This window comes from Colossoma macropomum, unplaced genomic scaffold (genome assembly GCF_904425465.1).
Source record: "Colossoma macropomum unplaced genomic scaffold, Colossoma_macropomum, whole genome shotgun sequence".
Taxonomy (NCBI): Eukaryota; Metazoa; Chordata; class Actinopteri; order Characiformes; family Serrasalmidae; genus Colossoma; species Colossoma macropomum.
In genome coordinates, this window is record NW_023496030.1 from 96,750 (window position 1) to 118,003 (window position 21,254).

At 38.9% G+C, this 21,254-nt stretch overlaps 1 protein-coding gene and 1 pseudogene across 6 annotated transcripts; one reads left to right on the top strand and one right to left on the bottom strand.

Annotated features, from left to right (window-relative positions):
* The window catches only part of LOC118804065, a 47,261-nt pseudogene extending 39,653 nt beyond the window's left edge, over positions 1–7,608 (bottom strand).
* Positions 7,609–12,163: 4,555 nt separating this feature from the next.
* On the top strand, positions 12,164–20,298 carry uba5 (ubiquitin-like modifier activating enzyme 5). Of its 6 annotated transcripts, none has more exons than XM_036564684.1 (12): positions 12,165–12,454; positions 12,608–12,653; positions 12,736–12,825; positions 13,417–13,466; positions 13,639–13,725; positions 14,495–14,579; positions 15,288–15,392; positions 15,929–16,056; positions 17,651–17,786; positions 17,980–18,058; positions 18,980–19,086; positions 19,861–20,298. In XM_036564684.1, exons 1-12 carry the CDS (start codon positions 12,303–12,305, stop codon positions 19,936–19,938), a joined length of 1,143 nt encoding a protein of 380 aa, XP_036420577.1. In that variant the 5' UTR covers positions 12,165–12,302; the 3' UTR covers positions 19,939–20,298. The 6 variants fall into 6 exon arrangements, with proteins under 6 accessions (XP_036420578.1, XP_036420577.1, XP_036420576.1 ...); XM_036564682.1 differs by having other exon boundaries at positions 12,167–12,454; positions 13,357–13,466; XM_036564686.1 differs by having other exon boundaries at positions 12,170–12,454; positions 12,736–12,820; positions 13,357–13,466.
* The last annotated feature ends 956 nt before the right edge of the window (positions 20,299–21,254 follow it).

Sequence of the window (21,254 nt, forward strand, 5' to 3'; positions counted from 1 at the left end):
ATCATGCTTTTTCTAAAAAATAATTCACGACGAGTTTTGTGTAACGCTAGACAAGTTCAAGACCATAGGTCGGACGCCTGCGGTCATCACTGCGTGTATTTTCTAAAACAGCGTATGAAGGGTCTTACGTTTTCTCAGGTTCTAAATTCTTATTCCACCGATTTACGAGAAAATGATCGCTCTGTTAAAAAATATGTAAAAAGTTTGCTGCGGATAGATTCTTACTGTCATATTGTACACGGCGTGCAAAGTTGTGTTTACCGTTGTGATTTTATCAATAAATGATCTTTTAACGTCTGTGTGATTATATATTTCAATAAAATCGCTACGCTTTAAAAAAAATGTTTACTTTATTCAAACACACACACAAGAAAAAACATATTAAAAGAGTTGAAAAATATGAGACTATGTTTTAATGAAAAAAAAACAAAAGCATAAAATGTACTTTGAATCAGATATAAATGATGTGGTTATTTAAACATACGAATGAAAGCATTTTGGTTTTAATAAAAATGTGAAAAGATTCAAACATACACATTACCGGTTGGTTTAAAAATGACACGATTATAAAAAGCATAAAATGTACTTTGATTCAGATATAAATAAAAGCATTTTGGTTTTAATAAAAATGTAAAGATTCAAACATCCACATTACCCGTTGGTTTAAAAAAATGACACGATTATAAAAAGCATAAAATGTACTTTGATTCAGATATAAATGAAAACATTTTGGTTTTAATAAAAATGTAAAAAAAGATTCATTCACATTATCCGTTGGTTTAAAAAATGACACGATTATAAAAAGCATAAAATGTACTTTGATTCAGATATAAATGATGTGGTTATTTAAGCATACGAATGAAAACATTTCTTAATACAACATCCACCCTGGAGGTTCAAAGTGTGTTTTTCTATTTCTTTTTTTTTTTAACCCGCGAGGGCGTACTCGCAGGCGTGCTAAACGTTAAAGAATCATCAACGGACCCTTTGATGTGTTTGTATTTTTCCATCTCTCGCCTTACAGAAGAATTACCCAAGGCCCCCGAAGGAACGTTGGCGTCCGCCAAGCTGCGAAGGAAACTGCTCCACCCGACGGGTTTGTAATTCAGCTTCTGATAACAGGTTGCCGTTTTTAACAAATCAAATATATGACTCCCTTCCACGACATCCCCTCTGTACACGAATTCGCCGGGAGCCGTCCACGCGTTTTCCAGCGCGTCCATAATCAGTCGGGCTTTGTTTCTCGAACGAGCGGGCAAGTGTTCCAGAACCTTTGTGGAGAAGCCGTCCGGTGTTTTACTTTCTCGTTTTTCTTCTTCTTCTTCTTTAGGAGGAGGAGGTAAACTTAAAGTCAGTTCTTTTTTTTTCCAAAGATTTTTGTTTGACCAGAGTCAGATATTTCCGCAAAAGTTGAGAATACAAATCCAGTTTGGTGTCCGCGGATAAATCCTTTCTCTCCAAAAGGGATTTAATCTTCCGCTCCAGTTCATTCTCGCTGTTTTCCCTAATGTCGCCTTTAGAGGAGGAGGAGGGTGTGAGTTTTTGCAATTGGTCGGCAGAGACTAGGTACAGTTTTCGCGCGTGGTTCTGCCTGGGGGTTAGCATTTGTAACACAAAAGGCAGGGCCGCGGCTATTAACGGGCCGATAAAACCCCCCTTCTGAATGAGTTTACGCTTGCGCCCAAACGGATAACTTTTGTCAGCCAGATGTCTTAAGCAGCGTCGCCTTTTCTTAAACTGTTTATGCTGAGAGTCAGTCAGCGGAACGTTGCCTTTTAAAACGTTTAGAACGACTTCGCATATGGCCAAAATCACGTATTTGGGTAAATTTTTTTGTCGGCTTTATTTTTTCTCTTGGCGTTTATCCAAGCGCTTAGAAAAGGAAGAGCTTTTCTTAAACGGGCTGACGTCATTTTTTAAAAAAAAATCTATGTTTCAGGTACGTACACCGCAGATTCTTGTCCGGGTAACAGCACGCTCCGCAACCTAAATCTTTCTGGCGTTTCGGCTTTAAGAGCCACAATTAAATAACCGAAAGGTTTACTCGTAGCGTCCTGGAACGATTCCAGGAAATATTTCGATTGTCCGGGATACATTTGTTTGTTTTGAAATATTTAACCGATTTAAAAGTAATAGAGCTTCCTTTTTACATCCGCTTTGGGTCAAACCCGGTTTCATCACACCCGTCAAACTACACGCGAAGCAGGAATTTTGGTAAGCGTTTAAAAATATGACTAAATGCCTACTTTTTTTGTAAGTATTTCTGATGACAAAATACTGTTTATCATTCTGGAATAACCTATTCCGCCTCGAAAGTTTCTCACTATCTGAACGTTCAGTGTGAGTGATTTGTCGCTTAACAGTTTTTTATTTGATTGAACAACCGATTCTACGTAATTCAGAAAATGTTCAGCGTTCAGCTCCTCTGCGTTAGTTTGAAATATCACGGGCGAGAACAGGCTTTCACCTTTCAAACTTATTTGGATAATGTCATCCCCTTGTGAAACCTGTCTGGCTTTTTGTAACAAACGATCTACTCGATTGTGCAGAGCCTGTGTGAACTGAATTAAATTCAAACCTGTACCTAGATCCGATAAATTTATTTGATAATTGTATTCACTGTGATTAAACATGGGTCTGTGTCTCTCCCTCACCCCATCCCCCTGCCCGCTTGTGGAGGGCCTGCTGATCGAAAGGTCTTCTGCGTGAATTTCAGGGTCTGCCGCCTGACACCTCCGTTCACACCCCGTCGAAGCGCTCCCATTTGCTCCATCGTTAACGTGTGACGCGTGTCCTTCGCTCTGCGGTGGTAACTCCCCCAAAGTCGATGCGTTGATATGCTGCATAAAAACATCCTGATTCGCTCCATCGTCAGCATGTGAGGTAAAATCCGATAAATCCCATTCGTTCTGCGACGGTAATCCATCCTCAGCTTCGGTCAATATTCCTGTATCGTTTTGCTGAGCGACACTCATTCTATTGAATGAAGTCGCAGCGAAAAGTTCTGTCCACTAAAGTTTCAAGTTCAAACAAATCGACCGGATCTTCGACGTTTAGAAAGTTCACACCTCCGTTTGTCGCAACATGGTCAAATTCGTCGTTCTGTATCCTGTCATCAAAAAAAGATACAGCGTTGTCGTTAAATAAAACAGATCTCATCGTTGACGTCAAATTAGCAGAAACTCTCGACTCATCAACTCGCTCCTCGTAATCGGAGACCGGGCTGTAATCTGCGATCGACGGTCCGTCACCTGTGTTGGCACCGACTTTCGGCGTGTTGCAAACACGGTCGCCGGGTCGTGGCTGACAAACCCCCGGAATCTCTTCCTCCTCCTCCTCCTCCTGGTCCGGTCGCGGCGGCGAGCAGACCGTGGCGGTGATACAGTTGACACAGTTGGTGACGTTGCAAACGATCACGCTGGGTCTTTCTTGAACCGCCGCTGAGTTGCTCGCACCTTTTTCAGGGGTGATACAAATAACTTCATCCACCGCCCCCGCTCTGAGTGATTCGTCTGAACCTGTGCCGCTGAAAGATCGCCACACGATCACGCTGGGTCTTTCCTGAACGACAGCTGAGTTTGGCGCGTCCTTTTCTGGGGTGTTGCGAACAACACCATCCTCCGCTGTGGATGATTCGCCAGAATCTGTGAGAACCATCGTACTTCTCGCAGATTCGGTGTCAGACTCGTACTTGGAGTCGGTCGATAAGTTTATCACCTCAGCTTCACCCCCAGCAGGGGTATTGTAATTGCTCGCAAACTGGTCCATAATGAGTAACTTTTACAACTATTATGGCTCTCGGCCAGTTTTTATAGTATTGTGAGGAGAAAAACACCACGACACCTGTTCAATTATTAGTCACGCTTAGCAGAACGGGGCCCCCCCACTTGCTACTGTCACTCAAAAACACAACAACAACTGCCTCATACCATTACATCCTGGGAATCTTCCCAAAACACATCCTGGGAATCTTTTTTTTTCCAAAACACATCCTGGGAATCTTTTGAAAATTATTCCCACGCATCATACCGGGCAAACCTCGGGTAGTTATCAAAAAGCATTCACACACACACACACACACACACACCATACCCCAACCCAACCACCCCACCCCACCACACCCCACCGACGGTAAGTCCTCGCATCTTTTTTTTTTTTCATCCTTACTCTTAATTTTTCACACCCCTTTAAACTTTTACACAAAATTCACATCATTTTTTTCATTAACACTTCTCAAGGGGGAAAATTTGCTCACGCTTGCCACCCCTCCCAACACGCACCCTGGGGAAAATTGAACATTTTATCACCGGAAAAAAAATTCTTTACAACCTACAATAGTTGTTCACATTTTTTACACACATTACCTCCTGGGAAAATTAGTTGCAATTTTCACACGTGACGTCATACAACTGATGTTTACATTTTACACACACCAACCCCTGGGAAATTTTTTACATATTTCACACGTGATGTCATACCACTGATGTTTACATTTTTATACACATCAACCCCCTGGGAAAATACTTTACATATTTCACATGTGACGTCACGCATAACTCATAAATCATTTTGACATTTACCGGGGTTAATAACTACTTAGGTTGCATGGACTGCTCTCGGTAGCTTTTAATTCTTTAATAAGTGTGATCGTGCTAATTAGCTGTCCGGACAAGCAGGAAGATATGCAGTCTGCACCTGACGTTAAAAACAGTTTGGCGCGAGCTCCGGTAGAAACATAATCTCACACACATCAATCCATCAATATGTGAATCACTCCCACTCTTACTACACATAAAACATAAAATACCCCCGTCCCCACACACACAAAACACAGTAACATTTGTTAAGATGGTCGAAGCACAAGTTGGCTTCCTATTCGAATTCAAACAAGAAGGTGGCTGATGAACCACTTAACGTGAAACGGCAAAATTTGAACAAGAAGCTGGCTGATGAACCATTTAAGGTGGAACGGGAAAATTCGAACAAGAAGCTGGCAAATAAGAAGCTAAGTTCAGCTTCGAGTAAGAATGTGCTAATGGTAATCTATTAAGAATACACGGACAAAGAAAAGCTATAACTTACCTAGCTACAATGCATTAACCATCACTGTAAATAAATAACTAGGTTACCACCAGAAGTGTAAGTAATGAATTACATTTACTCTCGTTACTGTGATTGAGTACAGTTTTCCCTGTAACGGTACTTTTTGGAGTAGAATTAAATCTTAGTACTTTTACTCATATTTGAGTTCATTTTTAATTAAATACTTTTACTTCGGTTCTTTAATTATCATAACGTTACAGAGTAAAAATAAATTATGAGCAAATCAGTTCAGACACCAATACGAATGAAGGGCGGTTAAATTTAAAAGATTCACCAATCAAAAAACAGCAGCTCTGGCAGGAAAAACACTACAGAGATGTCCTGTTTTGTGAAGAAGGACAGAGGAGAACTGAACCAGCACACGCGAGGAAAAGACCGCGTCCAAGCGGTCATCTGTATTCATTTTCAAACGAACTAAAGAAAACGGCGTTATTATCAGCGGCCAAACACGAAACCTGCTGAGATCCGCCAACTCGACTCCAGCCTGAGGCAGCGTTAGCGGAGCCAGCTGATCCGAGCTAAACAGGTACCATGTTTACGGGTTTCTTCTTTCTTATATAATGATTCTGTTTATTACACTGAAAATCTGCTGTGTATATTTTATTACAATGTCTGTCAGCTACTTTAGTTAACAGGCGTCGCCCACAGCCCACAGGTTACCGTTTATACAGCCTGGTTAAGCTGCTGTTTTGGAGATTAACGGTCGTGAACGTCTGTGAGACAAGAAATCTAGTCTAATACAGGATCTTTATCAACTCTGAGCAGTGATTCTGTCGGCCTGATCTGATCCCCCTGCCTTCCCTCTATCTCTTTCTCTCTCTCTCTGTCTCTTCCTCTCTCTCTCTGTCTCTTCCTCTCTCTCTCTGTCTGTCTCTGCCTTGGTGTTTGTCTATAACTGTGAGAGGCTGTGTAGCTGTTTAACTGTGAAAAATGCAGTAACAATGTCTGATTCTGTATGAAGTGATCAGCATGATTAGTGAAATAAATCAAAGCTGGGTAAATTGCTGATGTTGCTGTTGATTTTAATGGTGTAAAAGTTCTGAACAGATATCAGTGAAAATATACAGTTTGAAGGCTGTGAGAGGTTCACACCTATTAACGTAAGCTAGAGTCCAGGGAGCTGATGGGCAGCAGGACTGTCACTAAAATCTTTTAATTAAGCAATTTACTCATAATTTTACTTGGTAGAGTACTTTTTTCCTCTTAAATGTACTTATTGAAACAGTAACATCCTCTGCACAGTCTTTTCAGGGATTCTGAAATACTTTACTGGAAACAGATAAACTAGGACATCTTATATAATCATCTAACCATGAAATGCATGCAGTTTAATGTAAACCTCGTTTCTTACACAGCTCACAGAAAGCTGTGTAAATATTCAGTAGCAGAGCGAACTGTGATCAGTCTCAGCTCTCAGAACTTTAGCTTTAGTCTTTTTCTGTACAGATTATTTCCAGTGATGTTTTTCAGCGAAGTACTTATTTACTTATTTACTCTTACTTGAGTTATTTTATTTACTAATACTTTTTTTAATTTGTACTTGAGTAAATTATCACTACAGTACATGTACTTGTGTAGGGATTTTCAGTACTCTTTACACCTCTGGTTGCCACATCTAGTTAAGATCCCCCTGAATAGACTATCAAATGAAATAAGCTTAATATAAAAGTTCTCTGTGTCTCACCAACCACACAGCCATATCTACACAAACATCACACAGACAATACGCATCACACAAAGATGAGCGTGGATCGCTGCGTTCCCTCCGTTATAGAACCCTGTCCCACTTTCCGAGTGCAGTAATCTTGAACATCTTTCTTACACTGCCGCTCTGTAACGGTACTGAATGCAGAATTCAGACCGCCCAAAAACGGCGGCGCCGTTGACGTGCCTGGCTGGACCCAACGCGGCATCTAGGTATGTATATCTATGGTCGTTTACTGTCTGATATCGCTGGCACAGCTACAGCGGATGTGCTGAGCTTGCTGTACATAACTTTTGGTAGCTAGCTTAACTTAGCTAGCGTAGACAGCCACTGTTAAAAGATAAACACAGCTAGGTTAACAAGGATGAAAGTACTAAAACTGTTATATGTCACTCAGTCACTCTGTTCACTGAAATCGAGACAAAAAAGTTTACTGTCGTCTTAAAATGTGGCAACAGCAATTGTGAAATCATACAATGATTTATTAATCATCATTACAAGACTTCAAGCAAAGTTGACTAACTACGAAGGCTAGCTAGGTAGGTTAGTTAGCTAAATAATGCATGTAGATTACAATACCGTTTTGCACGTTAATATTTCCCTAATAGCTGGCTAACTAGCAAGCTAGTCGCTCCCTGCCAGCACGATGGCAGTCGTCAAACACAGCTCACGTTGCACCTTGAACACAAAAGTCAAAATATTGACAATTCAGTACTTAAACGTTAACTTTAAGTTACCTGTACCGCCCGACTAAGAAAGGTTCCCGCGTCCGCTGCTAATCTTTTAACGTTGAAATCCATGTTTTCTTGAAACCATAAAACCGCTAAGAATGTATCGTTATAGTGCGCAAGTAGACACGCATTGGTATCAGCCACAGGGTATCACGGCCAGACAGAACCGCCAGAGCTGGCGTTATGCAGAATTCGGCACACCCGCCAGGAGAAACACCCCCTATCGGGAGCGCGCGCTCAGCATCTTTTACTCGAAAGCGGAGGTAATCCGCTTTTGCTTTACTTGTAGCGACTAGAAGAACGCGCGAAGGATCATTTCGGTCAACATTAAAGTAAATCGTTGTTTTTGCACAGTCACACAGCCCAGGTGTTGTTCTACTACGGTGGGTCGTAAATAAGAGGATAAATATACATATGAATCTCGCGTGCTAATTGCATTGCAGTCGCATTTCTCACCAATCTGGTTTGGGATCTTTAGATTTTGCACTGTTATAACTAAGAAATTTTGATAGACATCTTGCAACAAAGTCAGTGACTTGTAAAGAAGCAACGTTGTAAAACTAATAATAAAAACTAGTAATTTTACACATCTAATGCGTTTAGAATCAGACACTGGTCACCTGTTAAACCATTAGGATCATTTACATTGTGACATCAACCCATTAAAAAGCCAAAACACATTACAAAACCATCAGGAACCAACAGAAACATTTAAGGGTTTCTATGGGTTTTGTCAGCAGGGATGGCAGACCTCTTGCCAGGAAATGCACTGCCTCACAGTTTTTGCTAAATTGTTGTTACAGCCATGAGAATTTATTGCAGAAAACACATGCTGGCACTAAATGTATATTACTAAATCATTACAAAACTGTGTGCATAGAAAGAAAGTTACACAAGGTTGTTTTAAGGCAGTCCATCTGCCAAGAAAAGCACTCTCTCTCAGATCTGGCCATGGTGTTGTTGCATCTATGAAACTTGCGTAGGTATTACATATTGGTTACAAATATGTATCACTAAAATGTATTTCGTGGTGTAAACAGAAAGAAAGTTACAGGGGGGTGCCTTTTAAGGCAGTCTACCTGCTACAAAATATACCCACTCTTAAATCCAGCCCTGGTCAAAGCTGTTATAGTTTTATGCAAATTACATGTAAATAAGACAATCTACACATACAATTGCTGATTTATCATTACAAATCAAAACTATTATAATGGCTTGGGTTGGTTCAAAATATGTATATGTAATTAATATAATTATATTGTATCTGTTTATCTCTCTCTCTATCTATCTATCTATCTATCTATATAGATAGATAGTGTGTGTGTCTATATAAATACTGTATTTCTTCAATCGCATTTACACCATCCATTTGAGCAAGTCTAGTGCGATCCCTAAAAGTACGATTGCAGTTCAAAAGAAAGTTATGCAAAGCCATTTTTAAAACATGATTCCTCTGATTCCTCCTGATTCACTCCCTTTATAAATTTAAGTGTATTGGCTCTTCCTTAAAAGGTATGTTACTGTTACATCATTTCCCCTGTCTGATGAGGTAGTCTTAGTGTAGCCATTGGTAAGCGCTCAGCTCATCATGGATAATCTTAATGAAACAAAGGGTCTACATAAAACCACATTACAACCAGCAATGAAAGTTTAATGAAAGTTTTGTTGTTGGTTGTAATGTGAAAGTAATTCTTATTATCAATATGCACGTATGTCCGGAGTTGAGGCCTCGCATTGGCAGAGACCTTAAAAACGTGTAAATGAGTTTTTTTGGTCATGTTATTCCGGCTAAATTTTGTGTTAACATGCAAAATTTTGTTAACATGTTAACATGCATGTTTAAACACGTTTTGAGCCCAAAGGCCTTCCATATACAGAAGGACTGCGCGTTTGCACTATGTTGGCTAAGCGCTGTCATTTGCATTGATGAACTTGCATTGAGTATGTTTCTGGCCCAACGCTGTTGCTTGATGACTGTGAGTCAGCATAACGACTCTGACGTCACAGTCTTTCAACACCAACCCTGCTCTGGGCCAGCGCTGTTTGCTGACTGCAACTGTGAGCTGAGCGATAACGACTCAAAGCCAACTTCGGGCCAGAGTCGTTGGCTGTCTGAGAAGGATGAGGCCGAAGTTGTCTTCCTATTAACCAGCTTCTTGTTTGAATTTTCACGTTCCACCTTAAGTGGTGAAGCAGTTACTTTCTGGTGCCGAGGCTGCACCACTTAAGGTGGAACGGGAAATTTCAAACAAGAAGATGTTGAATAAGAAGGCCTTATCCATATAGAAATATACACAAACACTAAACATCACACAAAAATGAGCATCAATCGAGCATCGAGCATGATCGTTCTCTCTATTACATAATCTTATCCCACTTTCTGAGTGCAATATTCTTAAAATAATATAATGTTGGTCAGTGCCTTTCTTAAACTGCTGCTCTGTAATGGTACTGAACGCAGTCCAGCAGCAAAGTTGACTTGTCTGGCTCGACTCAACACAGCATCTATGTATGTAAATCTATGGTCTTCAACCAGAGACGGTTTATGAGGAGCTTGGTCTCTTTCTATTTTCCCCGTTATATCAAAAACAGGACTGCAAACGCCAGAGGGCGCTCGTAAGCGAGTCCTCAATGAATGGGGGTGGATGGAGCTAAACAGCTAAAAACTAACAGTTAAAATAGTTTCTAATCACTTGCTGAGAAACTTCCTTTAATTTTAGAAAGTAGAAGGATGTATTTCACTAGAACAACTAAGAAAACTAACCTATATGGTTCCTTTTTCTACAGCAAATGAGTTTTGGGCAGCAGGACGCTAGGAGTACCACTTCACCACTAACTGTTACTGAGCGCTCATTGACTGCGCTCAATGACATCATGGACGTACATGAGGCACCGTTTTAAGCTTCAATAACTCTTTAAGGTATCCATTGATATAAGATGTACTTTTTGTGGCCTATACCCAAAAACTCTTTCTTCTATTTTGGCTTTGTGATCAAACTCAAAGACTATGGCAAAATATTTGTGGCTTTATCGTGGAATTTATTTACAGTTAATTTGAACTTTATTTGGACAATGTTTTATTTGGGTTTACAAATTACCAAAATTATCTGAAAAATTAAAAATTTTTTATGTAATATACTTATTTTGCTGGCAAAGTATTATATTCATAAATGTAAGGTGCAAAAGAGTACACCCCTTTTTTCTCATTATAACAAAGATGTCAAATACTATATGAAAACCTTATCTTTTTCCTGTAATAAGAAAGCTATGAAAACCTGGAACCTATGCTCTGACATATTTAATAATATTGGCATATTATGCGAATAGTCCTTCTTATAATTTTGTATTATATTTTTGAATTAAGTGATAATTTATTCATTTTCTCATTTTCTGATTGATTATTTGTATGTTTATTTCTCATCTTTCTCCCCTGGCTGTAGCTGTTTCTCAAAAAAAATAATAAAATAAAATAAAATAAATGAAAAAATAAATAAATTTCAACAACTCGAGTTCAAAAGTTCTTAAAAATAATTGTGTTGTGATGTGTTCAGGAAATGAATGTATTATTTTATATTTAAAACGTTATAAACAATGATTTTGCTCAAATGCGCCATCTTAACTTATTCATTCTGGACGCGCTCGGGAGCGCCCTCTAGCGATCAAGAAACCCGGAAAACATTAGAGAGTGGTATTTCTAGAAAACTTAAATATATAAATCGTAAATATATAAATCATAAATCGGCTCTGGTATTTCTCCTCACAAGTTTTCTGATCACTAACGAGACATGCTGACACGCCCCGTGGAGCTTGTTCTGCCCATTTGGAGCTGGCTCCAGGCTGCAGAGAAACCAATCTCCAGGGTCGCCGTAAGAACCATACATACACACAAACATATGTATACATTTATATTTAAGGTGAGAAATATTTCAGAGATCCACAAACGGGTGCAGGCGGTTTGAACACGTGCTGCCTGATGTAAAAATGCACTTGGAGCGATCCACAAATGAGCACAGGCGATTCTACAAATAAATGATTTGGGGGTGGGGAAGTGTTTGTGAATTCCAAACACATTTGTGAAGCGATTATTTGTGAAATGCAAAAATATTTTTGTTGTATGTGTTGTGTTGTATTTGTTTGTGGATTTCGTTTTCTTTTGTGAATCAAATACTATTAAACTCGTTTTATTTTTGTGGATCTTGTGTTGCTTATTTTCAAATTATGAATCAAATATCACCCCATATAAAACGGTTATCTTTGTGCTGTAGATATCGCAGTCCCTATCAACACCTATCCTATCCTATTCTATTTCTTTCCTATCACAAAATAAATCAGAGTCGGTACGTTTCTCTGCAATTAACCATTTCACATCAGACCACTCTGAACGACTGTTCATATCTCTACTGTTTATATATTGCTCTTAATACTATATCAATGATTGGCTTGGGATTTAATATATCACATACTTGTAAATATCTAAGGTCTGCATACTTAATTATTTTATATATGCTATGTAATCTAATAGTAAACCATTACATTTGATTTTTAAGATTCAAAAATGTACGGCCGGAGAAGAACCGTTTAGTTAAAGCTAACTTGTGAAGGCACAAACAACCGAGATCGTGGTTTCTACTCGGACAAGTTACTGTGCAACACTATGGCCTAGCTTATTGCAGAGTCGTAGACGTGTACATTCAGTCCAGAAAAATCTGTTTGTCATTCAGTTTATATTGTCATTTTCAGTGTAGTATCAACTTTCGGGAGCAATGGCCACAGTTGAAGAACTAAAACTTCGTGTTCGCGAGTTAGAAAACGAACTTATAAAGTGCAAGCAAAGACGAAGCAGCGAGGAGCAAGTGCATGGAAGAGCGAAGATTGAAAAAATGAGCGCTGAGGTGGTGGACTCAAACCCGTACAGGTAGGACTGTTTTAGACACGAAACCTTACTTCACGATAGGCAGGCAGGGACAGGTTGTCATTTTTTTCTTTGCTGTCTCATATGGTGACGCTACATGATAAATTTGCCAGCTTACTGATTTATGTGCTGTTTAACGTTAAATTTGGTTTGCAGTCGACTGATGGCTTTGAAGCGAATGGGTATAGTGGACAACTATGAGGTGTGTTGGTAATTTCATTGTATATAAAAAAAGGGGAAACGTGGAAAGCGTGAGGGTCACCGTGTTTTGTTTATGACTGTAGAAAATCCGCTCTTTTGCCGTGGCTGTGGTGGGAGTGGGAGGAGTGGGCAGCGTCACTGCAGAAATGCTCGCAAGGTGTGGCATTGGTAAGGTAATGTAGCTTTATTCTTTCCACTTCATTGTACGCACACAGCCATACAGTGGAAGGTACTGTACTTTCCTCAATTCTGTCTACCTAACTATCGTAACATTGGCCACTCATCTGTACCGTTACGTTTAATTTCCAGTCAAAAGTTATTAATTTTTCAGCGTCAGAACAAAAGCAGAAAGCATACATAGAAAGCATACAGGAAATTACACAGACGCCTCCAGCACATCAAATCTGTTAGTATTTAATTTGTCTTTTTACTTTTGTGCACTCTACTGACCCTTTTAACTTTTCCATTCTTCCAGTCAGACACAAGTTACAGTTGTGTCTTCCCAACAAAAGCTGTTTCCAAGTGTCACTGACATTAAATATAAGAGTCGTAATGTTATACTCCTGTTTTTTCACTTAGTTTAATTTGACTTTCTCCTTCCTTATACAGTCCTACTCAATAATGAGGCTTAGCTGTACTCTGCAGTTTTGACTGGATTTGCCCTCTTTCTTTTCTGCTGTGTCTACTGTGATTATCTTCTGCAGTTACTGCTGTTCGACTATGACAAAGTGGAGCTGGCTAACATGAACCGCCTCTTCTTCCAGCCACACCAGGCAGGGCTCAGCAAAGTGGAAGCAGCAGAACACACTCTGAGGTGAGGGAAACCACACACACTGTTAAATCTGTTTCACACTCTTTGTTTAAAACAACATGATTTTTGTGGCCTTTTACAGTTAATAATTGTCTGAACCTAACATACATAGCACCTGGAGAAGAAAAAACGTTCTATTTTACACAAAATTATGCTAATCACCTTTAACCTGCAGGAACATCAATCCGGATGTTGTATTTGAGACTCACAATTACAACATCACAACCATGGACAACTTCACACATTTAATGGACCGCATCAGGTGTGTTTCTTGATCCATCATAAGTATCTGTGTAAGTGGTTACCAACCCTACTTCTTGAGATCTACTTTCCTGCAGAGTTTAGTTCCAGCCTACTCCAAACCACCTCCTCCTTACCCAACATTAATGTGTCTGATCCAGCCAATCAAGGACTTCTTAAGATGTTAATTAGCTGGGGCAGGTGTGGCAGATTGTGGTGGGAACAGCACTGTGCAGGAAGGTAGATCTTGGTGACTACTGATCTATCAGTGTGTCCCAATTCAGGGGCTTGATCCTTTGAAGGACGCGGTCTATGAAGCCGTGTCCTTCGAAGGCTGCTTAGACCCACAAAGTCTGAACCGAAATGAGACGGTCTGCCTGACAGCGGATTTTCTGTTTGCATCACAGCACCGCTGTTCCCGTCCTCACCGTTGCGCCACAAAACACCGCTCTTGTCAAGATCTTTTAAAGTTCTTTAAAGACAGAGCCAGAAGCTTTGATTTTAATTGTTTATTTTTTCATTTATTAGAGCTGGAGATGCTTTACCGCCAGCTACTGACGAGATTGTGTTTATTTTTATTTTATTTTATTTTTTTTACATTTGTGTCGTTAGCCATTTGCCTAAGTTTAAACCCGATACTTATATATATAACTTGTATATAAGAGTGTACTCTACTAGTCTACGCGCGACACTGTGACGCAGTCGGCCTTCAAATGCAGCCCCTGAATTGAGACACACAATATGTTTCTTTCTTCCCTGTGTTCACATTTGCCCTTGATTTGTGATTTCAGTAATGGCGGACTGGAGGAGGGAAAGCCTGTGGACTTGGTGTTGAGTTGTGTTGACAATTTTGAGGCACGAATGGCTATTAACACAGTGGGTATTTCATCATAATACACTTTACACTGTTAATGCATTTAACACTGACAGTAAACATATTGGAAGTTTAAGCTCAGTTCTGGTCTGTTTACAATAGAGAATATATACAAGCAACTAAGTCTATATTCTTGATGAACCCAACCATGTGGAGTGTTTGAATTTGATCCAATTTTACATTAAGAGCCTTTTTGACTGTATACCCAGTTGTATTTGTTATGATGGTAGACAGATGACAGCAAACTGGATGTTCCATATCTTTCAGTGTAGCAATGATGAAAAATTCTGCCACCATCAGCAACAGCAGCTAGTGAACGTTCTTTCAGGTGGAATAAACTGCATGTTGATTTTTCTGGAAACAGAGATATTGAGTGCTCACAGCTGAAGTCCAAGTGTATGACAAAACCTGAACTTTAGGTGTACTGGAAAACGAAACACTACATTGTACATAGATAGACACCTTCACCTCACTGAGACGCTATTGTCCCCTGTCATCGTTAATTTTGCTGTTTTTTTTGTAAAGCAGCATTAGACTCATTAGATACTGAAAACAGGTGTTCATTGCCTGTTCATCAAGGCATTTCTGCTTGTTGCACCTCCGTTGGTGCTGGTCCAGTTTCCGGTCCTGGATTTTGCAGTCACTGGTCCTAATCTTTAATTTAAAATATATATATACACTGTGTGTGTATGTTTTATTCTGTGTCCTAGGCATGTAATGAGCTGGGTCAGGTCTGGATGGAATCTGGAGTGAGTGAAAATGCTGTGTCTGGACACATACAACTCATCATTCCAGGGGAAACTGCTTGCTTTGCTGTACGTTCACTACACACCTAAAGCAGTTCAAGTACTCTGCGTATTTTAGCATTCTGGCTCACTTGTCTCACATAATGTTCTTGAAAAAATGTTGAGTTGAATCAAATGTGTTAGATTGGAACAAACACAGAAATCTACAGAATGTGCAGCTTCCAGGAGTGGCCCAATTAACTGTGATTGGTGTGTAATTACAAACTGGATATTTGTTTTCGGTCTTGCCTTTCAATTAATATTTGTTCTTTTGGATACCATTTAAGCCAAGTTTACCTTCCTTACCTGCTAAGACACCAATAATTCATTGTCTTTTAAAGACATTTTGTCATCACAATTGACCAAGGGCAATTGCCATTTTTCAAGTTGTATAGAAAAACAAAGCAGGAAAACCCTAAAATGGGGAGGTTCAGGGTTGAGGAACCTGTGCTTTATGGAACACCCTGTTGTGACTGACTTTGGAAGGGAGTAATTCATTTATGATCTGCCCACTGCTGGTGAGATTAACAGTTTGCACATTCAGCCCTTTTTCTGTTGTGTTGTAGTGTGCCCCTCCCCTTGTAGTAGCAGCCAGCATTGATGAGAAAACTCTGAAGAAGGATGGAGTTTGTGCTGCCAGTCTACCCACCACCATGGGTGTCGTCGCTGGGATCCTTGTGCAAAATGTCTTAAAGTAAGAGCCAGTCTCAATTCAGACAGTTCTAGTGAACAGTTGGTCGCGTCCAAATGAATAATATGGCCAGAACCTGAAGGGCAATTTATGTGAAATCACAGAAGGTCTCCCAATTGTCTGATTGACTAAATCAGATTTGCATAATAATGTCAGGAAATATTGCCATTGTGTCTGACAGACAGTGTAAATTTTTTTTGGCCTGTATCTTCATCAGGTTCTGAGATGTAGAAGCTTTAATAGGTTGTAGTCTTCATGCTTGCTTAATAATAAGTGCTGGAAAAATCTTGGAATTTCCTGGACTTTTCTCGCATATGGTTTGTCATCTTTTCACACTGGAAGCACTAAAGAGTCTGGATTACAAAAAGCACTGAGACCCGAGTCTAATGTATCTGCACATTGTTAGCTTTACTATCGTTGTTAATATGAATCTCGGCTAGCTAAGGTTTAACATTTTAGGACGTGTGTTGTGGAAGATGTTTTGACAGTAGAACACTGAAGAAGACAAATTAACAAGCCAGATGTAAAAGGAAAGCTGCTGCTTTGCACACCAAGACCTGTGTGACTAGCTTCTTACTGTGAGTCACAGCGCTCGGTCTGCACCGCAGTGGCAGTTGTGAACTATTGTTACATCCTTCTCCTAAATACTGTAAAAACTGTGTCAAAAGTAACTGACATTGTGGATGAGACTAAAATCACTGAGAAACTTTTGTAGCCTAATCAATACATTACCTCCTCAGACCGTGTAAAACTAATACCTACCAAATTGAACTTAAATAAGATAATTAATTCCGCAGCTTACATAAACGTCTTTGTTATTGGTAACCCATTAGCTTCAGAGCTAAATATAATGAAATGGAGAACGACGTCCACCTAATCATGACACGTGTCTATGTTGTCACAGGACACGAAACCACTGTTTACAAACGAGACTGATGAACATGTTTACACGAGACTACGGGATAACTTTCTATAGGCTCTGAAATTATGAACTTACTGACAAAATTCTGTATCATGGTGTTTTCAAACATATCACAGTATCATGCTATCAGGTGATAAAATTGATGAACATCAATAAAGTTAATGGACTTGTGCTTCCTGGGTTTCCTTATTTTTATGGATTTTATGGAAACGAGTTAAGTGTAAGCCCTCAAGGCCTGCAACAAAAAAGCACAAAATGAAATGGTCATTACCTATTAACTATATTGCTTAAAAATATCACTTTAAAAAACTTTATGCAGGCCATACAGCTGGTCATCAAGTAAAAAATATGTTACATCTAGTCACTGCGTAAAATATTTTCCCAGCTCAAGAAACCCCTATTCACCTCATTGTGAACCTCTGCTTTCAGCACTAAGTAACATTTCACACCTTGATGTTTCCTGGTAAGTTTATAAATAGTTATCTCAGCACTTTAGTGGAAAATGCTACCAGTTGTTCACCCCAGTTGCTGGCTCATTGAAACAGAACAGGATAAGCCACAAGAGAGTTAACTGTGGGCTTCAAAAAAACTTCCTTTCTCTTTAGTGTTTTTGTTTCTGTGGTAAGGGCTTTTGTTAACAAGGAGTTATTTTAATGTACTAATTGAATATTGTAGGTATCTACTTGGCTTTGGAACGGTCAGCTATTACCTAGGCTACAATGCCATGCAGGACTTCTTCCCTACCATGGCCATGAAAGCTAACCCGCAGTGTGATGACAAACACTGCAGGAGGCAACAGGAAGAGTACAAGGTTGCATCTCATTTGTTCTGTCTTTTTAAAATTATTAGCATGATTGTCTTAAGTAACATATTGCCAAAATATAGAAAGTAGCAAAACATGAAAATGTAGAGTTAGGGATATTTTAGCATGTCTGCATTCAATAATATAAAAGGTTGACATGCTTCTAACCAAGTCGCAATGCCAATGTTGTTCTTTCAAACAGTCAAAAGAAACGGAGCACCCAAAACAGGAAGCAGTGGAGGAGGAGGAAGAAGTGGTAGTACATGAAGAGAATGAATGGGGTGAGTGTGCCCACAGTCAGTCTGGCACACTTTTTTTGCCAACCTGTTCCTGTCTGCTTTTTGCTTGGGATTTGGCCCTTTAGCTGGGTTGGTGGTCAGAAGAAACAGGCACAGTTTTGACATTTGTTTAGCTCATGTCAAGAGAACAAGAAATCAGCAGAGTTCAGCTATAGTGATGGTTAAGGTAATTTTTTGGTAAATAATCAGGTCATAGTTTTGACTGCCCCTATGCTGAACACCAAAAATGCATCAAAACAATTCTGACAATTTTCATGACACCATTGTATACACACAGACACCATTGTATACGCACAGGCACATATTTATAAACCTTTCATTGTAGGAGTACTGATCTGCGAAAGGTCTTTGTAAATAATACAGAAATTTGATCCTAGATCAGCATTCCAACTCAGAGAAGCTTGATGAATATGATTCCAAAAAAGACAAAAAAAAAAGATAATGGTATTTCAAGGCTATCCTTGGTTTAGGCTAAATTTAACATATTTTTAACCCAAGCTGTATCACAGGTTAAGACCATTAGCACAGCAGGCTTCATAGGCCTTCCCAGAGTTTTTTTTTTTTTGTTTGTTATTATTATTATTTTTTTAATCCAGCTTAGTGCCTGCCAGCCAACTGTTGATGAATTTGCAGTTCACCTTGTAGACATATTCACGGCAAGTTGGTGAAGATTGGGAGGAAAAAAGGCTTGGGGCTTGTTTCTATTTTGTACTGTTAGACCTGAAGGAAGAAATTTCAAGATGTTTTATTTAAATTGAAAGAAATTCAAATACTTTGTGTAATGGAGACACAAATCAAAGTAACATTATTACACACACAAAATGTGGCCTACAGAAGAAACAAATGTTATTACTGTATAAATGCTGTTTATTTGTCTAACCTGCTCCTGCTGTGCTCTGATAGGTATAGAATTGGTGTCTGAGGTGACTGAGGCAGAGCTTCAGGCTGCATCAGGACCAGAACCAGATTTACCAGAGGGTATAACCATAGCATACACCATACCTGAGAAGGTACACAGCAACATTACATTGCTTTAGCTAGGGTTGCCAAGTTGGTTTTAATGTGAGACTCTCTGAATTTTGGGTCTTTTCTTAAACTCCTGCTGAGCAAAGAAATCTTAAGCCAGTGAACAGCCAGTCAGCCAGCACGCTCAGAACATGCAAGCGATTTGTATTCTATCTGTATGATGATACCTGATTGGTCATATCAAAGCCTGTTGAACAGACTTTGGCTAAATCTCCCACAGCTCCACCTTTTTTAAAATCGTGTTAACGTGAGGAGCTACTTTTGAAAGCCGCGCTGTCTGGGTTCTCTCTCGCTCCAAGATTACTGTGATGTCGCTTCGTCCCAGGAGCATCATGCGTGCCAAGTTCCTCTGCTCAGCTACTTGTACATCTGTATGGTTTCATTTTGTCTCCCCCTCATCTGCAGTTGCATTACTGTCATGTGTGTATATGTGTATATATATATATATATATATATATATATATATATATATATATATATATAATGTGTGTGTGTGTGTGTATATATGTGTGTGTGTGTGTGTGTGTGTGTGTGTGTGTGTGTGTGTGTGTGTGTATATATATATATATATATATATAACATAAAAGAAGGGGCTTAAATTAATGATCTTAAATTTAAGATGAAAATGCATAACTGAAAATCTCACTCCAGTGAGTTGGCAAAGTTGGCAACCCTGTTGTAGTTTATGTAGTACATGTGCCTAAAAAAGAATATATAACATTAATATTTTCTGTTCATTGCTTTTTTAATTCCACCAGGAAGAGACCTCGGGACAGACAGTAGAGGAGACTGACCGGAGTCTAGAGGAGCTGATGGCTCAGATGAGGAAGATGTAGAAGACAATTCTACCTATACTCTGTGCTTTCTATACAAATATATGTAATTATATTATGATGGGGTCTACAATACATGAACATTCTGTTTTCTTGGATAGATTCCAGAGTTTCCTTACCATCACAAGAATAAACAAATAAAAAAAATCTTTCTCACACAACATTAGTGCTGAAACTAACAGCAAGCACTAAATTTCAGATTTTTATTTGTTTTGAACTGGAGTCTGTTCAGAGTCTGGATTGGTGTTCTTCATATTAGAACACTAAATGAAAATGTGTATTAATAAGACATTTCATTGTTTTCTCTTTAGTACTCTATAATGGTGACTGTACTCAACATAAAGCAAATTACTTTGCACCAAGGACTTGTATGGATTTGTTTTTTCGCCACTTATGAACTGGATGTCAGCACTGTTTGCAGCTGCATTTGCAGAAAGATCTCAGAATACTTGCTGTTCTTTCATGTTAAATAAGGTATTTACAGCCATTCAAGATAAATATACACATTTAATATTAATTTGTTAATACTTGTACATGCCTGGTAATTGTACCTTTTATTTTGTAACATTTATTTTTAATAGCTGGGCTTTACCTTTATAAGTTGTGTGGAGCAACACATTTTCTTTCACTTCCAGGAAGAGTATTAATTCAGTGCTTTATGTTAGCAGCTCTTTGTTAATGCTACATTTACTGTATTATAAAGATAGTAGCCAACACTGATACAGAATGACTAGTAGGAATCACACTTTATTAAAGGCTCCAAACATGTACGTACACAATAACAGTAAGAACAAACAGCTTCTGGGTAATTGTGCTCAATGTTTTTACATGACACAGTATGTAAAAATACTACATGCATCATGATATACATGTACATAGAATATTGTGCAATAATATGCTTACATAGAAAGTGTAGTAGTGTTAACAGACAGCAACATCTACATATCACTCATACTAGAGCCTGACTGATACATTGGTTGGTTAATACTGATGATACTGCAGGTTTATCAGTATCGGGAAACATATTGCCAATACTGCAGCAATAATTGATTACTTTTTTGGTCACTGCATTACCAGAACTTGTGCTACTTATGAACCCAAAAAGGTAAACCCCTGTTCAATATACCTATATATGTAAGCTGTAAGTATTTGTATTATTTATATCAGGTACAAATGTTAAGGCCTGATTTCATACTAAAAAAAGTTTCCTGTGTACACATAACACTTAACCTCTCGACCACAAAAAAAATCACATTAGGACATTGCATATCATGAAATGACTGCACTCAGCCTCTTTCTATAGTTTTTAACGAGGCTGG

Coding starts and splice junctions, on each gene's coding strand:
- uba5 (XM_036564682.1), top strand. CDS start 12,303: ATGGCCACAGTTGAAGAACTAAAACTTCGTGTTCGCGAGTTAGAAAAC. Junction 12,654..12,735: donor GTATAGTGGACAACTATGAG/GTGTGTTGGTAA, acceptor TTATGACTGTAG/AAAATCCGCTCTTTTGCCGT. Junction 17,787..17,979: donor GGCAACAGGAAGAGTACAAG/GTTGCATCTCAT, acceptor TCTTTCAAACAG/TCAAAAGAAACGGAGCACCC.